The sequence below is a fragment of the Jaculus jaculus genome, chromosome 4 (assembly GCF_020740685.1).
Source record: "Jaculus jaculus isolate mJacJac1 chromosome 4, mJacJac1.mat.Y.cur, whole genome shotgun sequence".
Lineage (NCBI taxonomy): Eukaryota > Metazoa > Chordata > Mammalia > Rodentia > Dipodidae > Jaculus > Jaculus jaculus.
Genome location: NC_059105.1, coordinates 111,683,443 through 111,702,991, shown reverse-complemented (window position 1 = coordinate 111,702,991; position 19,549 = coordinate 111,683,443). Strand labels below are relative to the sequence as shown.

Sequence of the window (19,549 nt, the reverse complement as noted above, 5' to 3'; positions counted from 1 at the left end):
CCCACCTCCCAGTTCTCACCCATGGGGCTTGGTTAGATCTGCCACATATGAATATGGGTAGATAGGGAACAGAAATAAACATGCAGCCCACCATAAGCAGGGGGACTGCTTATGTAGTGAGGGGAATGAGGAGTGCAAAATCCTTGAGGCCTAATAAAATGCTGCCCACCAAGGAACTTTACAATGTAATTTCCGTGTTTCAGAAGATGAAGGAGGAGGAGCCTGACTTAGGAGGATTTGTGCCTAGCCTTCTGTCAGTGCTGTTTTTGAAAGACACAACCAAGAGGCTAGTGGTAGCTGAGACTCCAAACAGCTCTGCAGTAAAATCTTGACCCTGAGCTTCACCTGTAAACCATACCATACATAGTAGCTGTTGATGAAGGAAAATATATTTGTGAAGGCTCAGTTGCTTACAGGGTTAACTGTGACCATAACTGAGTAAAAGTAGCAGGTCTGAGCCATTATGTGTCTGCTGGTTCTGAGCCTAGCTGTTTATCACAATCTCCTAGTGGGATTTAAGACCAATGCTCATGGACAAACTCAGAGATTTTCATTCAGTTAGTCTGCTTTCCAATTTGAAACTAAAGTTCGCAAGTGGCCCAGATGTGCTTGCAGGGATTAGATTCCTTGGAGATGAAGGTTGAGCCTGGGGTGCTCACTGGGTTTCGCGGACTGAGCATAGGATGGTTTTGTACACATTGCCTCATTCCTTCCTACCTGGACATTTGGCTTCTGTTTCTACCAAACTATCTTGTGCAAGGTACTCCTCTGAAAATGAAGATGTGTTCTGTGAAGCCATCATCTGTAGAAAATATCATGTTGAAAGTGCATTGAACAAGCTAAGCTAGTGGGCACTATAGCTCATAAGCCAAGCCCCCTGAAGGGTTCTTTTTGACTTCCCTCTGTGAGGGTAGAGCTGGTTGTATGCTGCAGTTGGCTGCTGTGGCTTAGCATCATCACAGGGAATCCATCACATGTTGCTCACCTAGGAAAAGATCCAAAGTCAATGCATGATTTCTACAGAATGCAGACCACACTGACACCCTTGTAAATCAAAGATTACAAGGGACTCCTAACTTAGGGACCATGTGGATTCCTATTAGCCAATACCCCTACTACCTTCAGTATCATAAAGCTGCCTGAACGCTGGAAAGGCTTCCTCCCACCACTAAGCTCCTTTGGAGGTGTGAAAAGAATAGTGAACATGGGTGCACTTAAATCTAAATGTTCTCTCCCCTTTGGTAAGAAAGCCAGACTTTTTCCACTTCAAGGACTTTTCCAAGGTCACAGCCAGAGTGCTAATTTTGTAGTAGGGAATTGAACAAGCTCATGGGATCTCTAGGTGTATCTTTTGCCCTGAGAATAGACCATGGCCATAATGAGCACTTGCTTAAGGTGGGCCGGACCACTCTGTGAAGTTCAGATGTAGACACACTGTACAGACTGTCCTTCTGTCTTTAGCAGGCGTTCCTGTATTTTTAGTCCTGCTAAACTCTGCCAAGACAAGCAGTTCAGGGAGATGAAAGACAGGATCACTGGCTTGTGAAATAGAAGTGACCTGCTTCAAGCTATGACAACACAAGCTAGATGTCTTTATTTATCCTGATGAGAGATAGAAAGGCTGCTGGCTTTGTTTGGGCTTCATTGATAATGTGTAGCATTTCACACACTGTGTACACCTAGGGTGTACTGAAACAGGATGAGCTGTATGAATGAAGTCGGTGGGTGTCTGAGGCAATAGAACAAATTTATTCCAAGACAAATTTCACTGGTATGTGATAAATGACCTTCCAGGACTTGTTAGCACTTGGAAAATATAGGATCAACTCTTTGGTAAAAAGCAAAAGATTTAAACGATCTGAAGAGAAACCAGAGTATAGGACCAAGTCTTTGGAATAGAATAAATGCTTTCAGCAGTTCCTCATTTTCTTAGTATATGTTCATGGAATTCTTTCCCCATTTGGACTGATCTTGTCTCTGGCTTTTTCCTTGTGTAATTTTAAGGCCAACATTGAGTCCAGGAAAAAGTGGCTTTTCTCATTGCTCACCTCTGAAAGGGTCTCTGATATTTAAGCTACCTGTATTGAAGCACTTAACACATGTTATTAATTCAACCTGGTTTTTCCTGCTGGAATGAACTCATGAGGAAAAAGATTGTGTCTTACCCTAGAATTCTTACCACCGTGTACTTTGAGAGCTCTTAGCATGCATTTGCTAAATTAGATGGTTTTTGCTTGCCAGGGACTATAAGGCCATTCTTAAGGATTACTGGATTTATGTGAATGTCTTGAAATGGAATTTACTATAAAGTGACTCACAGTTAAAGCTGCAGGCTAATTTTGCTCATCATCTATATTAATGAGATTTTACTACATTTTCATTATATTCTCACTGGAAAAATAAGTACATGTGGTGATGTTTTTCTCTTTGTGTGAAATTTGGGATTTTTGTCATTTTTGTCCATTCATATATTACATTCCTATCTGTAGTAATCTGCATGCATGCATAGACACACAGAAATACAGATTCATATACAAACATATACATATGCACACAAACACACAGAGACACATCTATATATGTACCCACATATATTTATATTATCATATATAATTAATAGTCCATGTTATTTCATAGTTTTCCTGTCCTTTAGTTTTAGGTGATTATAAGAATTTCTTACTGAAAAAATTTTAACTAGTGTTTTCTTATACTTCCTATTTGTATCATTTTGTAATCTGACCTTTTAGTTAGACTCAAGATATGAGCTCCTTAATGTGGATCAAAATTTGAAATCTGTAGTTCTGTGAGGTTTGTAGTCTTTAGAGCATGAACATTTTACTGACGCATCATGCACAATCTTATATCCTATATGCATTCTTTTTAACAATCTACACAGTCTCTAATGATTTGATAATTTTTGTTCTCTATGAATAAAACTGCATAAGAACACACACACACACACACACACACACACACACACGGGCTTCTGATATTTAATCCAGATCTATATAATGAAGTCACCAAATATCTAGCTAATGAAAGTGATCCTGTAAAGGGAAAACTGTAATCTGGTCAGGAAAATAACCTCTAGCTGAACCATTATACTATCTGTGCTTAGACCAAATCCTAGCCTTACTCTTCAACATTTGCCCACAGGATACTGTGAGATCAACTCACTACTTTTCTTATAATTAGCAGAATTTAATTACTTTGATGTAGTCTTCAATTCTCAGCTGCCATGAACTCAGATGGAATTTTCACTTAATCCTAATTGTGATCACATAGCTTACATGTAAATATATGTACATTGAAAATTTTGTTTCATATTCTAATAGGATTAAAAACAAGTTTAATATTGTTTAAGTTTAAACATTGAAGAGAATCATATGGACTTTTAGAAGTATTTGTCATAGTCCAAAACTGTTAAGGACAAGGTTGCACTCTTTAGATCCTTCTGAAGAACAACAACTGAACTCTGGTGATACAGTCAAGATTGAAGAATCTAAAATAATATAAAACATCAGCCAGACAAAAATATGCACCCTACAAAGTCTTCTATGAATAAATGCAATACATATCCACAAAGTAACTCACACATGAAAAGCCTGGAGACTTTATAACATGTGTATTAGAATTGAAAGCCTGCCTATCCTAGGTCTGTGAAACTAGATGATATATGTTAATGTCAACTCCATCATTGACAAAGCATTTTATTGTAAGGTGTGATAATAGCATCCTATATTTTTGAGGGTTATCACATGCAGCCATTCCACATGCTATTTTACAAAACATATGTAAAGATCTTGCTTTTAATGTTAGAAAACCAGAATCTATGATACTCACACCATTATTAAACAGAAAACCTCTAATCTGTGGGAGTTTGTTTTCTGTTGGTGATCCTCTGTTGATTCACTTTAGCCAGTGACTGCACTCAATTCTATTTAAGAATTTTTTGGTATAAGTAAATATTTTAATTCTGGAATCAAAGTCCTATCAACTAAAGAAAGAAGCAGTTTTAAGAAATGTTACAATATGGTTGAAGGCATATACTTTTAGTGTTAGAAGCAGAGGCAGAGAAATGAAGCATGTCATCATCACACCCAGGAAGCTCACTTGAGGCTGTTTCTGCATGGTCAAACCCCACGTTGGGGCTGAGGAGGTACTCAGTGGATAAGCTGCTTCCAGCTCAAGCCTGAATCCCTGAGTTCAGAACCCAGACCCCATGAGAAAGCCAGAAGCATAACAGGTTTCTGTAATCAAAGCATGTTCATGTTGAGATGAAAGGCAGAGGTGGAAGAATTCCCTGACAAATGCAACAGTGAAAACAAGAGACCTTATTTCAAGTATGGCTTAAGGCAAGCACGTACCCTTCAAGCTATACAAAAGCTCCACATGTGTGCCATGGCAAACCCATACTGCATCCCAACACAACCCAAGTAACCAGTGCTTCTAAGCCATTTCCCCTGTCTCTGACAGGGACTTTACAATGAGAAGTCCAATAATATACATTAGTACTTGGCCTCACGGGGAATGTTGGTTCTCTATCTATTTCTGCTTTTCATTCTATTTCTTCTCCCTCAACAAGTATTTCCCTTCTTTTACATCCCACTCAGCATTGCTGTGTACAGAGATTCATCCTGCTTTTTCATGATTCAGGAGCCATGGATTTTGTTTGCCCTGGCTATAAAAGATCATTATTAGTACTTCCTTTTAGCTTCAAAGATACTGCCTATCACCTCATGTTTCCAGTTCTCCAAACATCTTCTAGCTTATCAAACTCAGTTTTTCAAACTATGGATGAGAAATCATGGGTCTGATGTCTTTTTATTGGCTGTCTGTTGTCAGCTGCTGGCTATCATTTATTTGTGTGTAGATTCAGAGCCACATGACTCACATGATATAAGACTTGGTCACTGGGCTTCTGGACACAAAATGGCTGTGACATTTATTACCTCACAGCAGTTGAAGTTACCTGCACAAGACCATTAAAATACTGGAGCCATTGACATATCATCACAGATAATGGAAGTGGGAAAAAATGACATTAAAATCAAAGAGGGAACAGTTGGAAAGAAGAAGGTGTCTGGGAGAGGCTTGGGAAGGGGAGACAAAAGAAAGTAATGGGAATGGATTATGATCAAAATACATTATATATATATATATATATGTTAAAATTATCTATGTAGAAGTCTAAAGAAGACATGACTATTTTTCTTAGAATGCTAATGAACACAAAAATTCCATACTATTTAATGTACCTTCTGGAGCTTGCTGAGCACTTGCATAGATGCAACTGTCCCAGTGCAAATGGTGAGGAGTTTTCTCAGCCTCAGGGATCCAAGAAAACAGGGTACAGGGCTTTCTTTGGAAAATAATTTATTATATGGAAATTTTAACAATAGCAGCCATAAATTCAAAGCCCCAAATAATAATGCCATTCATTGATCCCTTACTACCCAGCTTCTTAAATGTTGATCAAGAATAATTTAACTGAAACCTGGGGGTTTGCACAAAATTTGGCATCAGTCAAGGCTTCTAAATGTGTAACAACCAAAACTTATTTTAAAGTCAAGAATGTAAAGAGCCAAAATTGTTCTGACAATGCTCTTTCATGTTGCATTGCATACCCTCACTGAAGCTTTGGTTTTGATACACTCATCTGAACTTTGCAATGTACTTGCCATCACACCTGCCATTGTAAATCAGTGCAATGTATGCTGCCTGTCACACCTCGGCCCAGATGTGATGCAACTGAATGTTACGAATTGCAGCATTTTCTTTTCTTTCTCTATTTCTTTCTCTCTTTCTCCCTTCCTTCCTTCCTTCCTTCCTTCCTTCCTTCCTTCCTTCCTTCCTTCCTTCCTTCCTTCCTTCCTTCCTTCCTTCCTTCCTTTCTTTCTTTCTTTCTTTCTTTCTTTCTTTCAGAGAGAAAGACAGATAGAGGGAGAGAGAGAGAATGGGCGCTTCAGGGCTTCCAGCCTCTGCAAACGAACTCCAGACGCATGCGCCCCCTTGTGCATCTGACTAACGTGGGACCTGGGGAACCGAGCCTCGAACCGGGGTCCTTAGGCTTCACAGGCAAGCGCTTAACCGCTAAGCCATCTCTCCAGCCCTTCTTTTCTTTTTTATAAAAGTTCAACCCATACAATTTTCTTCTTATTATTATTTTTATTAATTGGTTTTGTACTCAGTGAATACAGTCAAGTTGGTACCATCGTTAGTCTCCTCCATGTCCTATCACCTCCCCTTTTACCCCTCCTTCTTGAGGTATATGGGTCTTGCTTTGTGGACTTAGCCCACAGTTATGGGTAGGAGGAAATCTCTCTCTCTGTATATCATGACCCAGTGTGTGGCTCTGACATTCTTTCCACCCCCTCTTCTGCAAAATTTCCTGAGTCATGTTGTGTTTATTTTAGGTCTGCTTCAGTAAGGAGGTGTTGGGAGCCTCTGTGTCTCTGGATATTTGATTTGGCAGGAGTTGATTGTTCTCTGTGTCTATCTCCTTTACCCTTGTGCTGGTACCAGGTTCACCAAGAAAACAGCACCCTTGCTTGTTTCACCAATTATTCTTAATTTCAGCTGGGGCCCTTTTGAGGAATGATAGGGTGGTTCTGTCTTTAGGATCTGCATCTATCTGAAAAAGAGAATCAAATTCTCCAATGGAGAGTAAAGTTAGCACCAGATAAATGGGATAACCCTTATTTATTTATTTATTTATTTATTTATTTATTTATTTATTTATTTTTAGTAGAGAATTTAATAGGGATAGGCCCTTTTGTAGCCCATGATTGGTGGTAGCTTGATATTGGAGAGCAGGCTCATGTTTGGATATGGTTCTGAAATGTTTCTCAGCTCCAGCTATGGGTCTCAGTCCACTGAGTGGATCAGTTAACATTTTCAATGTACATACAGAGTTTTCTGTACTTACAGAAACATGATGGTTTAGTTACAGAAAACAATTCAATATTTTCCTTCCATTGTGCTTCAGAATATATCAACTCTGTAGATGTTGTGCTTCTATTGTGGTAGACAGTTTGATTTGAAAAATTACTACTTGAGGGCTAGAGAGATGGCTTAGCAGTTAAGCACTTGCCTGTGAAGCCTAAGGATCCTGATTTGAGGCTTGATTCCTCAGGACCCATGTTAGCCAGATGCACAAGGGGGTGCACGCATCTGGAGTTTGTTTGCAGTGGCTGGAGGCCCTGGCCCACCCATTCTCTCTCTCTATCTGCCTCTTTCTCTCTCTGTCACTCACAAATAAATAAATAAAAATAAACAAAAATTAAAAAAAAAACTACTTGAGTTATTGTTGACTTGAATTTTAGAAAGAAAAGTGTTAAATGAATATTGGCTAGGGTTAGATAAGAATTAAAAATAATTTCTGCAATGGCCCTAAACATATTTCTGTCATTTTGTATTACATATTCTTGCAAAGTGGCATTCTCAGCATTGACAATTATAAAATAAAAGCACTGATCAACTCTGAAAAATGTTGAGAATGCTGTAATATTACAGTACCAAATATTCAGCCAAGGGTTAATTCTTTACATACAAAACATCCATCTCATTACTATGCAAATATGCCTTTATCTTTAATAGGTGGTAAAACACACACACACACACACACACACACACACACACACACACATATGTATATCATCAAAGAAGTATTTTATTTTTTTGAAGCAGAGTCTCATATAGCTCAGTCTGGCATCAAACTCACTCGGTAGCCTTGAATGTTGGGTCCTTCTGCTTTACAATTATAGACATGCAATGCACAGTGGTGGCACCTAGTGTATGTGATGCTTGGAACTGAATTTAGGGCTACGTGCCTGCAAAGAAAACACTCACTACCAACTGAGGCACATTCCCCAATCCCCATAGAATTACTTTAAAATAATTTACTTATGATTTATTATTAGCATGTGCTCAATTTGTATATGTTTCATATGTATTACTCAAGATTGTGTAAAAATTTCATAGGCCAAAAAGAGTCATGAGCAGAAAATGTTCAAGACACCTGCCTTATAATATATGCCACTCATTGTAATATGATCTTCCAGTAGCTCTATTGGATCCATAGACACATCTGGGTTTCACAGAACAAAAGATAAGTTCGGAAAGCTCTGGCAAACATGCAGGGCACCAATTCTAACAGTTTGCTAGTAGAGTCTTTAGGTCCTTTATGTGTAGAATCATATCATCTGCAAATAATTATAACTTGATCTCTTCCTTTCCAATTTGTATCCCTTTTATGTGTGTCTCTTGTCTTATTGCTATGGCTAAGACTTCCAAAACTATATTAAATAAAAGTGGGGACAGTGGACACCCTTGTCTTGTTCCTGATTTTAGTGGAAAAGCTTCCAGTTTTTCCCCATTTAGTAATATGTTGGCTGTAGGCTTGTCATAAATAGCCTTTATTATATTGAGATATGTTCCTTCTATTCCCAGTCTCTGTAGGACTTTTATCATGAAGGGATGTTGGATTTTGTCAAATGCTTTCTCTGCGTCTAATGAGATGATCATGTGATTTTTGTCCTTCAACCCATTTATGTAATGTATTACATTTATAGATTTGCGTATGTTGAACCATCCCTGCATCTCTGGGATAAAGCCTACTTGGTCAGGGTGAATGATCTTTTTGATATACTCTTGTATTCTGTTTGCTAGTATTTTGTTGAGAATTTTTGCATCTATGTTCATGAGGGAGATTGGTCTGTAATTTTCTTTTTTTGTTCTATCTTTGCCTGGTTTTGGTATCAGGGTGATGCTGGCCTCATAGAAGGAGTTTGGTAGAATTCCTTCTTTTTCTATTTCCTGGAAAAGCTTAAGAAGCAATAGTGTTAGCTCTTCCTTAAAGGTCTGGTAAAATTCAGCAGTGAAGCCATCCGGGCCTGGGTTTTTTTTAGTTGGGAGATTATTGATAACTGTTCAGATCTCCATGTTTGTTATAGGTCTATTTAAGTGATTAATCTAATTTGATTTAATTTAGGTAGGTCATATAAATCAAGGAAATCATCCATTTCTTTCAGATTTTCATACTTTGTGGAGTATATGCTTTTATAGTATGTCCCTATGATTTTTTGAATTTCTCTGGAATCTGTTGTGATGTTACCTTGTTCATCTCTGATTTTATTAATTTGTGTCTCTTCTCTCTTTCTTTTGGTCAGATTTGCTAAGGGTTTATCAATCTTGTTTATCCTTTCAAAGAACCAACTCTTTGTTTTATTACTTCTTTGGATTTTTTGTTTGTTTGTTTGTTTCTATTTCATTAATTTCTGCCCTAATCTTTATTACTTCTTCCCGTCTACTGATTTTTGGTTTGCCTTATTCTTCTTTTTTCAAGGCTTTAAGGTGAAGCATTCGGTCATTTACTTGCAACCTTTTTAATTTCTTAATATAGGCACTTAAGGCTATAAATTTACCTCTTAGGACTGCCTTCATTGTGTCCCAGAGATTTTGGTATGTTGTGACCTCATTATCATTTGACTCTATAAATTTTTTGATTTCCTTCTTGATTTCTTCAGGGACCCCTTCATCATTTAGTAGTGTATTGTTTAGTTTCCATGATTTTGTGTATGCTCTATACCTTTCTTGCTACTGATTTGTAGTTTAATTCCATTGTGGTCAGATAGAATGCAAGGAATTATTTCAATTTTCCTGAATTTGTTAAGATTTGCTTTGTGTCCTAATATATGGTCTATTTTAGAGAATGTTCCATGTGCTGCTGAAAAGAATGTATATTCTGCAGCCTTTGGATGAAATGTCCTGTACATATCTGTTAGGTCCATTCCTTCTGTGACCTCATTTATTCCAGATGGCTCTCTGTTTATTTTTTCCCAGGATGACCCGTCAACTGATGAGAGTGGGGTGTTAAAGTCACCCATTACCACTGTGTTTGGTGTTATCTGTGACCTTAGTTCTAATAGTGTTTGTTTGTGTGACAAATTTGGGAGCCCCCATGTTAGGTGCATATATGTTTAGGATTGTAATGTCCTCCTGTTGGAGTGTGCCCTTAATCAATATAAAGTGACATTCCTTCGCTTTCTTGACTAACGTTGGACTAAAGTCTACCTTGTCTGATATTAGGGTAGCAACCCCTGCTTGTTTTCTAGGCCCATTTGCTTGAAACGCTGTCTTCCAACCTTTCACCCTAAGATAATGTCTATCCTTTGTAGAAAGGTGAGTTTCTTGTAGACAACAAATTGCATTATCCTGCTTTTTAACCCAGTCTGCAAACCTATGTCTTTTGGTTGGGGCATTGAGGCCGTTGATATTAAGAGATATTATTGAAAGGTGTGTATTTATGTTTGCCTTTTTTTTTTTTGTAGTTCCTGTTCTACCTGTGCTCTCTTCTATTAACTAGTATTTGAGTATTGCTTGTTTTTTCTAGGTTCCTTATATGTGTGCTTTCCCTTTTCTTCAGCATGGAGGATTCTCTCAAGTATTTTCTGTAGAGCTGGTTTTGTCTTCAAATACTCCTTTAACCTGTTTTTGTCATGGAATGTCCTTATTTCTCTGTATATTTGAATGGATAGCTTTGCAGGATAAAGTAACCTTGGTGGACAGTTGTTATCTTTCAGAACTTGGAATACATCACTCCAAGCCCTTCTGGCTTTAAAAGTTTGTGTTGAATAATCTGCTGTAATCCTGATGGGCTTGCCTTTGTAGGTAACTTGATTTTTCTCTCTAACTGCTTTCAATATTTTTTTCTTTGGTTTGTGTGTTTGATAGTTTGATTATAATATGGCGAGGAGAGGTTCTTTCCAGGTTTTGTCTGGATGGGGTTCTAAAGGCTTCCTGTATCTGCATTGGCACATCTTTTCCAATTTGGGGAAAATTTTCTTCTATGATTTTGTCGAAGATGCCTACTAAGCCTTTCGAGTGGAATTCTTCTCCTTCTACTATGCCCTGTATTCTTATATTTGATCTTTTCATAGTGTCCCAAATATTTTAAAATTCCCACCCATACATTTCTATAAGTTTGTCTTTCTCTTTGTTGGGCTTATTAGATCTGCCAGCTGGTCTTCTAGCTTAGATATTCTGTCCTCTCCTACATCCATTCTACTGGTGAGATTTTCTACAGAGTTTTTTATTTCATTAACTGTGTTCTTCATTGCTAGTAATTGTGACTGGTTTTTCTTTATTATTTCTATTTCCTTATATATGTCTTGTATTGCCTTATTTATTTCATGAAATTGGTGTCCTGTGTCTTCTTTGATTCCTTTGATTTGCTCTTTGAGTTCCTCTTTGACTCCTTTGATTTGTTCTCTGACTTCTTTGAACATATTTACAAACATTCTTTTGAAATCTTTCTCAGGCATTTCCTCTAACTCGTTCTCACTGGAGGACATTTATGATGCATTAATACTTTTAGGTGTTTTTATATCGTCTTGCTTTTTAGTGTTTCTTGTGTTATAATGTATATATTTTTGCATCTTAGATTAAGTTAATGCTTGGATTTTCTTGCTAGCTGGGTATTCTTAGCTGTATCAAATGATTTGATATTATATATTTTCAGGGTAGGAGCTTAAGGTGTTAGGTGTGGCTCTTAAGACTCTCAGAGTATCTACAAAGGTGTTCCTAGGGGTTGAGTTTCCCTGCTATGGGAATATTCAAGCAGGCTGAGTGGAATAAAATACAGGTAGATTCTAAAATTTAGCTAGACACTGTACACATTCAATCAAAAATAGCCCCAAGTATGTATGCAAGAGTAGTTATTATAATGATCAGATCCTCTATCAACAAAGAGGTTAAGATTTCTGGTCTGTTGAGGGATCCAAGTCAGCTTGCGACCAAGTGAGATCCTTCCTTGGTGCAATCCCAGTTACCTCGGATGATTTTGGTCTCAGTCAAATTGCTGCCTGGGTCATCGGGAGGCTGTTCTGACTTCTGGAGCTGGGCACTGGTTTTCCTGTGGGGCAAATTGAGCCTGGCAAGTGTGGCCCTGCAGATCAGCACCCCTGCTGCTGGAACTGCTGCTGCTAGAGCTGCCACTGCTGGGTCTGTAGCCGCTACTGCTGAAGCTGCTGCTGCTGGGTCCACCGCTGCTGCTGCCTCTGCTGCTGCTGTAGCTGCCACTGCTTGAGCCACCACTGCTGCTGAAGCTACTGCTGCTGTGTCCACTGCCGCTGCTGCCACTGAAGCTGCTGCTGCGGGATCTGCCGCTGCTGCCGCTCCTGGGTCTGCTGCTGCTGCTCCTAGGTCGGCTGCTGCTGGGTCTGCCACTGCTGCCGCAACTGGATCTGCTACTGCTGGGGCCGCTGTTCCCAGTGCCAGAGCCACTGATGGTGTTGCCAAACTGTGCTCCTGCTTGGGTCCTGCTGTTGTCTCAAGTTGGCGTGACCGGGTCCTGGGACTGCTGCTCTGTTCGCTGGATCTGGGCTCAGGTGGTGGGGGAGGGGAGGAAGCCGCAGCTGCTCTGGTTCTCTCGCTGTTCCACGTGTTCTTCTACCTCATGGTCTGCTCCTCAGTTGCTCACTGCCACTCTCCCTTCACATTTCCTGAGTTGCAGAGAGTGCCGGTGTGAGTGGAAAATCCCTGCACCTGGCTTTTCCTGTGGCTGGAGCCGAGTCTGGCCGCTTTCTGTTGCTCTGCCACCGCTGCGGTTGGCGGAGCTGCCGGAGCCGCTTTTGCCGGCCTGTGCAAGCTCTGGATGCTCTGGATCTCTTCTAGTTCTCCGCTGCCACTTCAATTTTCTATACACCTCACTTTTTAGTAAAAGTGTGTATTTTGCTGAGTTTTTTTGGTCTTTTTTCCCCCCTAGGCTGCTTTGGCGTGGTACCTACGCTGCCATCTTAACCGGAAGTTCCAATTCTAAAATGGGCTTTTTTCTACTGTTTCCTACCAATTGTATTTAAATATAAATATATGCTGTATGTAAATAGAATATATAATTTCAGTATCCAATTATATTTAAAAAAATAAGAACATGATAGACACCTGTACTCATAGATATAAACCATTTTCCCTTTTTCTCTCCCCTTTCTGGGATTTTCAATATGCTCTAGAACTGTATTCCCTAAATAGAAAAAAAGAAACTTTCTTCAGTAATTTTTATAGTACATGTTTTCTGTGACAAATTCTTTCTTCTTATTTCACAAATGACTTTATCTCATCTGTATTTTCCTAAGTTGTTAGCAGATACAAAATTTTAGGTTGGTGGGTTTCTGGCACCTGACAAAAATGTTATTCTATTGTTTTCTTTAACTATTATTTATTTATTTGGGAAAGACAGAGAGAGAAAGAAACAGATAGAGAATAGGCATGCCAAGCCCTCCAACCACTACAAACAAACTCCCTAGGCATACCCTACCTTGTGCATCTGGTTTACTTGAGTACTGGGAAATTGAATCTAGGGCTATATTCCTCAGTTTTATGTTTGTGTCTGAGTGACTTTCTTTGATATTATAACATTTGGAGTTTCTTGTACCTAAAAGTTTATCTCTCACCACATTTGGAGAGTTCTCAGGCTTTTCTTTTATGAATATTTGTTCTACACCATTATCTCAGACACTGCTTTAGAGATTCCAAGGACATAAAAATGAGGACCTTTGAAATTGTCACACAAGTTTCCATTTCTCTCAATTGTTTTTCCTTGCTCTTCTTCATCTTTGAACATTTCTATTGCTCCATCATAAAACTACTTACTCTTTCCTTTCTCCTCTCCATCCTGTTTGTGAGCCCACCACCTGGACTTTTAGATTTTAGATATTGTCTCTTCCAATTCCAGAAATTCAACTTTTGTTTGGTTATAGACTTTGTTTCTCTTTATGCATTTAAACAACATTCACATCAGGGCATAGATAACTCCCAATCTGAGTCATCTGGTGTTGTCATGGGCTCACTGAGTGTCCCCTTGAGAGCTAATTCAATTTTCATGACCCTGGTTTATCAAGTACTTTTTAAGTGATAGTTTAAACCTTTATAATGTTCCATTTTCAGAATTTTCATACTGTTAAAACCCTCTGGAGAACTTGATCCATTATTGTTTTACTTGGATATCTCCTGTGCATGGGCATCTTCTATGCATATTTGAAGTGAGCTTGATGCTTGTAGACTTAATCACAGAACTTCAGTTTCTTCTCCAGGTTCTCTGTGAAGTTTCTTCTACTCCTTCTCACTCCTAGGGTCTCTCTCAGTTTCTCTTCCCAGAAAGATTAAACACTCTTTTGAGTTTTGTCCTTCTGTGTTCTGGCACAGTTCCAAATAATTGTGCCATGGAACAAAACAAAGGACAAGAGAAAATATTTTTTTGAATTTTTTTTTTACTTTTATTTAAGAGTGACAGACAGAGAGAGAAAGAGGCAGAGAGAGAGAGAGAATGGGCTGCCAGGGCTTCCAGCCACTGCAAACTAACTCCAGACACATGTGCCCCTTGTGCATCTGGCTAACATGGGTCCTGGGGAATCGAGCCTTGAACCGGGGTCCTGAGGCTTCACAGGCAAGCACTTAACAGCTAAGCCATCTCTCCAGCCCAAGAGTTTTACAGAGCTTCCCCCACTGTACAACCAAAGTCTTTCTTCCTGGTTTTTTCACCCAGAGACTAGGCCATCTTTTGGATCATTTATGTCCAGGTCTCTAGTGGAATTAGCAGGCAGAGATACAGATAAAAATGACTAGGAGAACAAAAGAAGAAAAACAAAAACAAGGAGCCCAACTACTCTATCTCCAAAGTCCCCTTTCCTGGAGCTCTAGCCAGAATGATGGACCTGACTAGTAGATTTTGCTATTTGTACCATTTATATAGCTCCTAAGTTGGCCTGTAGGTTAAGTCCATTAAGAAAATAAAAGAGAAAACCAAAACCAAAATAAAATAGAAAACTATTTTCAGCCAAGTTGATCTTTCTTTAAGGATTGAGTTCCCTCCACAATCCACTTGCCATTATTTACTTTTCAAAGCCCTGACAGTTGTCATCCTTATCCAGTTTTAGTTGTGATGGAGACTGACAGCATGGACTTCTTATCTCAAATTCTTGGCCCAGGACCTGCATAAGGAAGACAACTCTAACCTTTCTGTAAATGAAATGAATGGAAATAAAAATAATGCAAGGCTCAACTATTATCTAGTATATTCTGATAGGACAGGAATGATAAATATTTGGCCCATCGTCTCTCATTCTCATTTTCCACACTAAAAATAGAGATTAATACAGTTGGTCATCTGTGGTGGTTTGAATGCAAAATGCCCCTCAAAAGCTTACATGTTTGAACTCTTGGTCCCCAGCTGGTGACATTGTTTGAGAAGGTTGAAGCAGCTCTAGACAGTGGAGACTTGTTGTAGGACCTGTGTTACTGGACGTGGCATTGAGGTTTTATACCTTCTTGTTCAAACTTTTGTTTGTTTTCTACTTCCTGAATGCACTGCACTGTGACAAACCAGCTTCCTGTTCCTGCAACCATGATACTGCCATCCATGATACTTCCACTCTAAACTGTAAACTGAATTAAACCGTTTTCTTCCTTAAGTTGCTTCTGATCAGGTATTTAATTATACTCTGAGAAAGTAAATAAGATGTTCTCTAGGTAACTGGTTCAGACATGCCTATAGATACTGAAATCTGCAGATGATCAATTCTTTTAAGTAAAATAAAATAGTGTCTGAATAAAATCTATATGCACCTTCTTGTATACTTTAAATCACCTCTAGTTGAAATACATAACAGGATATAAATGCTCTTGTGCTACATTGTTTAGGGTATGGAGATAAAAATAGTTTATATATATGTTCATTAAAGATATAATTTTTTTTTATGTAAGGTTCATTAAATCCTTAGATATAAAACCCTTGCACTGAGGTACACCTGTATTTCTTTTCTTTTGTTTTGATTTTTCAAGGTAGGGTCTCACTCTAGATCAGGCTGACCTGAAACTCACTAGGTACTCTCAGCATAGCCTCAAACTCAAGGGGATCCTTCTATCTCTGCCACCCGAGTGCTCGGATTAAAGGCATGCACCACCACATCTGGCTACACCTATATTACTTTACTGTTCTTCTACTTGCCAGTTTGAACACATTTTCAGGACACTTCATAATATGACAAACCTGAGAGTCATGGCCAAGGGGTTAACAGTGGCAAGTGAGGCAAAACCTGATCTTTGACTCCTGTCTTCAGAACTTCATTAGATAGCCAAAGGTGAAGCTTTTCTTTTCTTTTTTTTTTTTTTTCTGAGATGGATTCTCAAAATTTTACCTTCCTATCCACTTTTTCCTAAGATTGCAGTTGTTTGTAATTTTTCTTCTTTTTATACATGGTTAATATGAAAAGGAATTTTTGCTTCATAATAAAGGTCCTTTCTATATTTTCTTTTAAAATGATAATTTGACTAATATGTTTCACTGAGATTCCTCCATTTACACCAACAAAAACTCATTTTAGTATTTTAGCCTTAGGGAAATGATGAATTTGTTTAATAGATTGGTAATTATCCAGCTCAAAAATGATCATTAGAATTCCTTTTCATTTGATTACTATAAATCGCCAGACCAACAATCCATTTATCACCAGCTGTATCCATTAACTCAGCCTTATTTGTCCTTGAGTGGGACTCCTGAACTCATTTTGGCACTCTCACAGTATAAAAACTAATAAGAAGTTGTATTCTGCAAGCATATCTGATATAAAATTTCACATTTTCTTAGAAAGCAAATCTGTACAAATTTTTCTTAATGGTATAACTTTTATTATCTTACAATATTTTCCAATTAAGCCATGCTTTAAGCAGAAGTGGGCTTTGTGATTAGGGATGGGTAATTATTATTAGATTTCCAAGGTCTACTACTGTACAAATGCCATCTTTGCAGAATATTTGAGGCTGAATTTACAAGTTAAGGGAATATCTTTCTTTGCTTTGCACATTTGGCATGAAAGATTTATATGTGACCGCTGTGTAGAATTTTAGTTAGCCCCACTTCTAAATTGTAAAATATAGCCAGAGAAATAAGTCCTGCAGAATATGTGTGTGGTGCAGATACTAAGCATGAAGATTCATTGAAAGTCATTACATGGAAACCACTGAGTTATGGTCACTTGGTCAAAACTCCTGTCTAAACTAATTCCAGATCTACTGTCTGTGATCCAACGCTGCAGAGCTCTGAATGAAATTACAATAAGGAGGCATAATAAAACTCACTGTGTGACAATCTTCAGTGTCCACCATCTAAGTGTGTTTTCCTTTCCTTCTTTTTTTTCTTGTTTTCCAGTTTACCGTGGTTTCTGGGCAGTCCTGATGCTACTGGGTGTAGTGGCTGCCTTGACCGCAAGCTTTCTGATCATCTGTGCAGCCCCTTTTGCCAGTCACTTTCTTTATAAAGCTGGAGGAGGCTCCTACATTGCTGCAGGTAGGTATGGTACCAAAGGAACGATTTCTAGCTATGGTTTTACCCTATATCCTCACTATTTGCATTTCTAGATATAGGTCTAGATTTTAGACTTCTATATTAAATGGAATCACACAATCTGTGTTCATATATATATATACATATATATACACACATATATGTATGTATATATATATATATATATATATATATATATATATATATATATATATGTATACATATACATACACACACACATAGATATATATGTATGTATGTATACACACACACACACACACACACACACATATATATATACACTTATTTATGAGAAAGAAAAAGAGGCAGAGAGAGAATGGGCACACCAGTGCCTCCAGCCACTGCAAACAAACTCTAGATACATGCACCATCCGGCCTTGTGTATCTGGCTTATGTGGGTACTGGGAAATCGAGCCTTGAACCAGAGTCCTTAGGCTTCACTGGCAAGTGCTTAACTGCCAAGTCATCTTTCTAGTCTACTTTCTGGTCTTTGTGCTTGGTTTCTTTCACTGAGAGTTCCTCATTTATAATCTCTCATTCTAATCTAAAATTCCATAAGCACATGTGACTGTATACCTTAGGGTCTTCTTAGCCAAACAGTTTTTCTCCCCTAAAGCCCATTCTACACTTGCCTCACTCAAAGCTCTACTTAGATGCATGGTTTTCTATGGTCTTTCCAGAAGGAAGAGCTCTCAGTTTCTTCTCAGGATTTGCTTTCCTTTTAAGACTTAGCTCATTAATAAAGGGGATATATAATAACATTAGCTAGTACTAACCCTGTGGATAGCAAGACCTTTAAATTTAGAAGAATTTTGAACCTGGGTTTGATCTTGTTTGAGAGCTGCATGTCTATGTGTGTAGTACATAAAAAAAATTGATTATTTTTTACTTCAGAATTTGCACATAAGAGTAGCATTTCCAAATATTATATTTAGCTAAGAATGAATGCAGTAGAAAGTTAAAGTATTTGATATGTACTCATATAATCATATGCATGTGGCCAGTGGGATTTTTGGTTCATGAATTTCATTCTGATATGGTAAGGAGTTGGTAAAATGTCCTTCTTGGTGCTTTAAGAAAAATACACAGGGTATTCTGGGATTCCATCCTGAAAGTCACTGAGCTACATGATTATCAGGATTCTTCTACATATTTGGCTTTTAATTTCCTTGATGGCACATATGTAGACGTGTGTGTGTAGATTAGATATAGATATAGAGAGAGTTTATGATATTTTTGTGGAAAGAGTAAGAGATTGCTGCATGAAACAAAGTATGACCATTTGTTTTATTGAAGCAGGAAGAGTCAGATATGCAAATTCAACTAAAGGTGACTACTACTAGTATTTTTTCCTATGAAGTGCCATCTTAAAAAGCAGTTATGTAGCCAATAGCCATCCTTAATCTTGAGCTCTTATTCCCAGCAGAATTTATAAGCTATCACAAGTGTTTTTGTAAGGCTGTGTGTGTGTTGTTATTGTGTTTGTAGTGCATGTGCCCTTGCTGCAGCCCCTATGCTCACCTCTGGTGGTGTGGGGATGCTCACTAACAATATCCAGAGTGGAAAGTCAGGTCAGGTGACTCATGCCATCACTCTTCTGAGAGGATATTTGTTTTGAGCCAGTCTCTTTGCTGAGTAAGGAACTTGTGAAGCTCCAATAATCCTTGGCTTCACATGGGACTGGAGTCTCAGGCCCCATCAAGTCCTCAAGCTTGCACAGAAATCACACTTAACCACTGAGACATCTCTCCATACCAACAATCTGATAATTTTATCCTTCCTCCATTACATGCTATCTTATAATGCTGTGAAAGTAGGGAATCTTTTCCTTGTTTTATGCTTGTCAGCTGGGCAAGATTTCCCTTTGCCACGTTTAGCACAGAGATCTACAAATAGCCATTTGCTGGGTTATAGTGAATTGAGTCTTTATAATTCTGCTTGAGATCTTAGTCCATGGAGCAAATATTCCAGAATCCCATTCCTGTTAGTGTTTGCCCCATTGTCACTGCCTGAATCTCCCATGGCTGTCCAAGGCCAACTCTATGCTGTTTTAACAGTTTAGAACAGCTGTAACTTAGGCTTAGGGTGGTGTGACCAATTTACCCAAGCCATAAACAGGATAACACACTTTATTATTTGAGTACATGAGTCTCAGGAAAGGACACAGCCAAATTACAAGTGATTTTCTCG

General features: G+C 38.4%; 1 protein-coding gene across 1 annotated transcript in view; it reads left to right on the top strand.

Annotated features, from left to right (window-relative positions):
• The window catches only part of Tmem182 (transmembrane protein 182), a 79,535-nt gene that overhangs the window by 27,311 nt on the left and 32,675 nt on the right, over window positions 1-19,549 (top strand). The window contains exon 4 of the mRNA XM_004651785.2: window positions 17,204-17,341. Coding sequence (XP_004651842.1) covers window positions 17,204-17,341 — 138 coding nt within the window. The remainder of the gene's footprint in view (window positions 1-17,203; window positions 17,342-19,549) is intronic.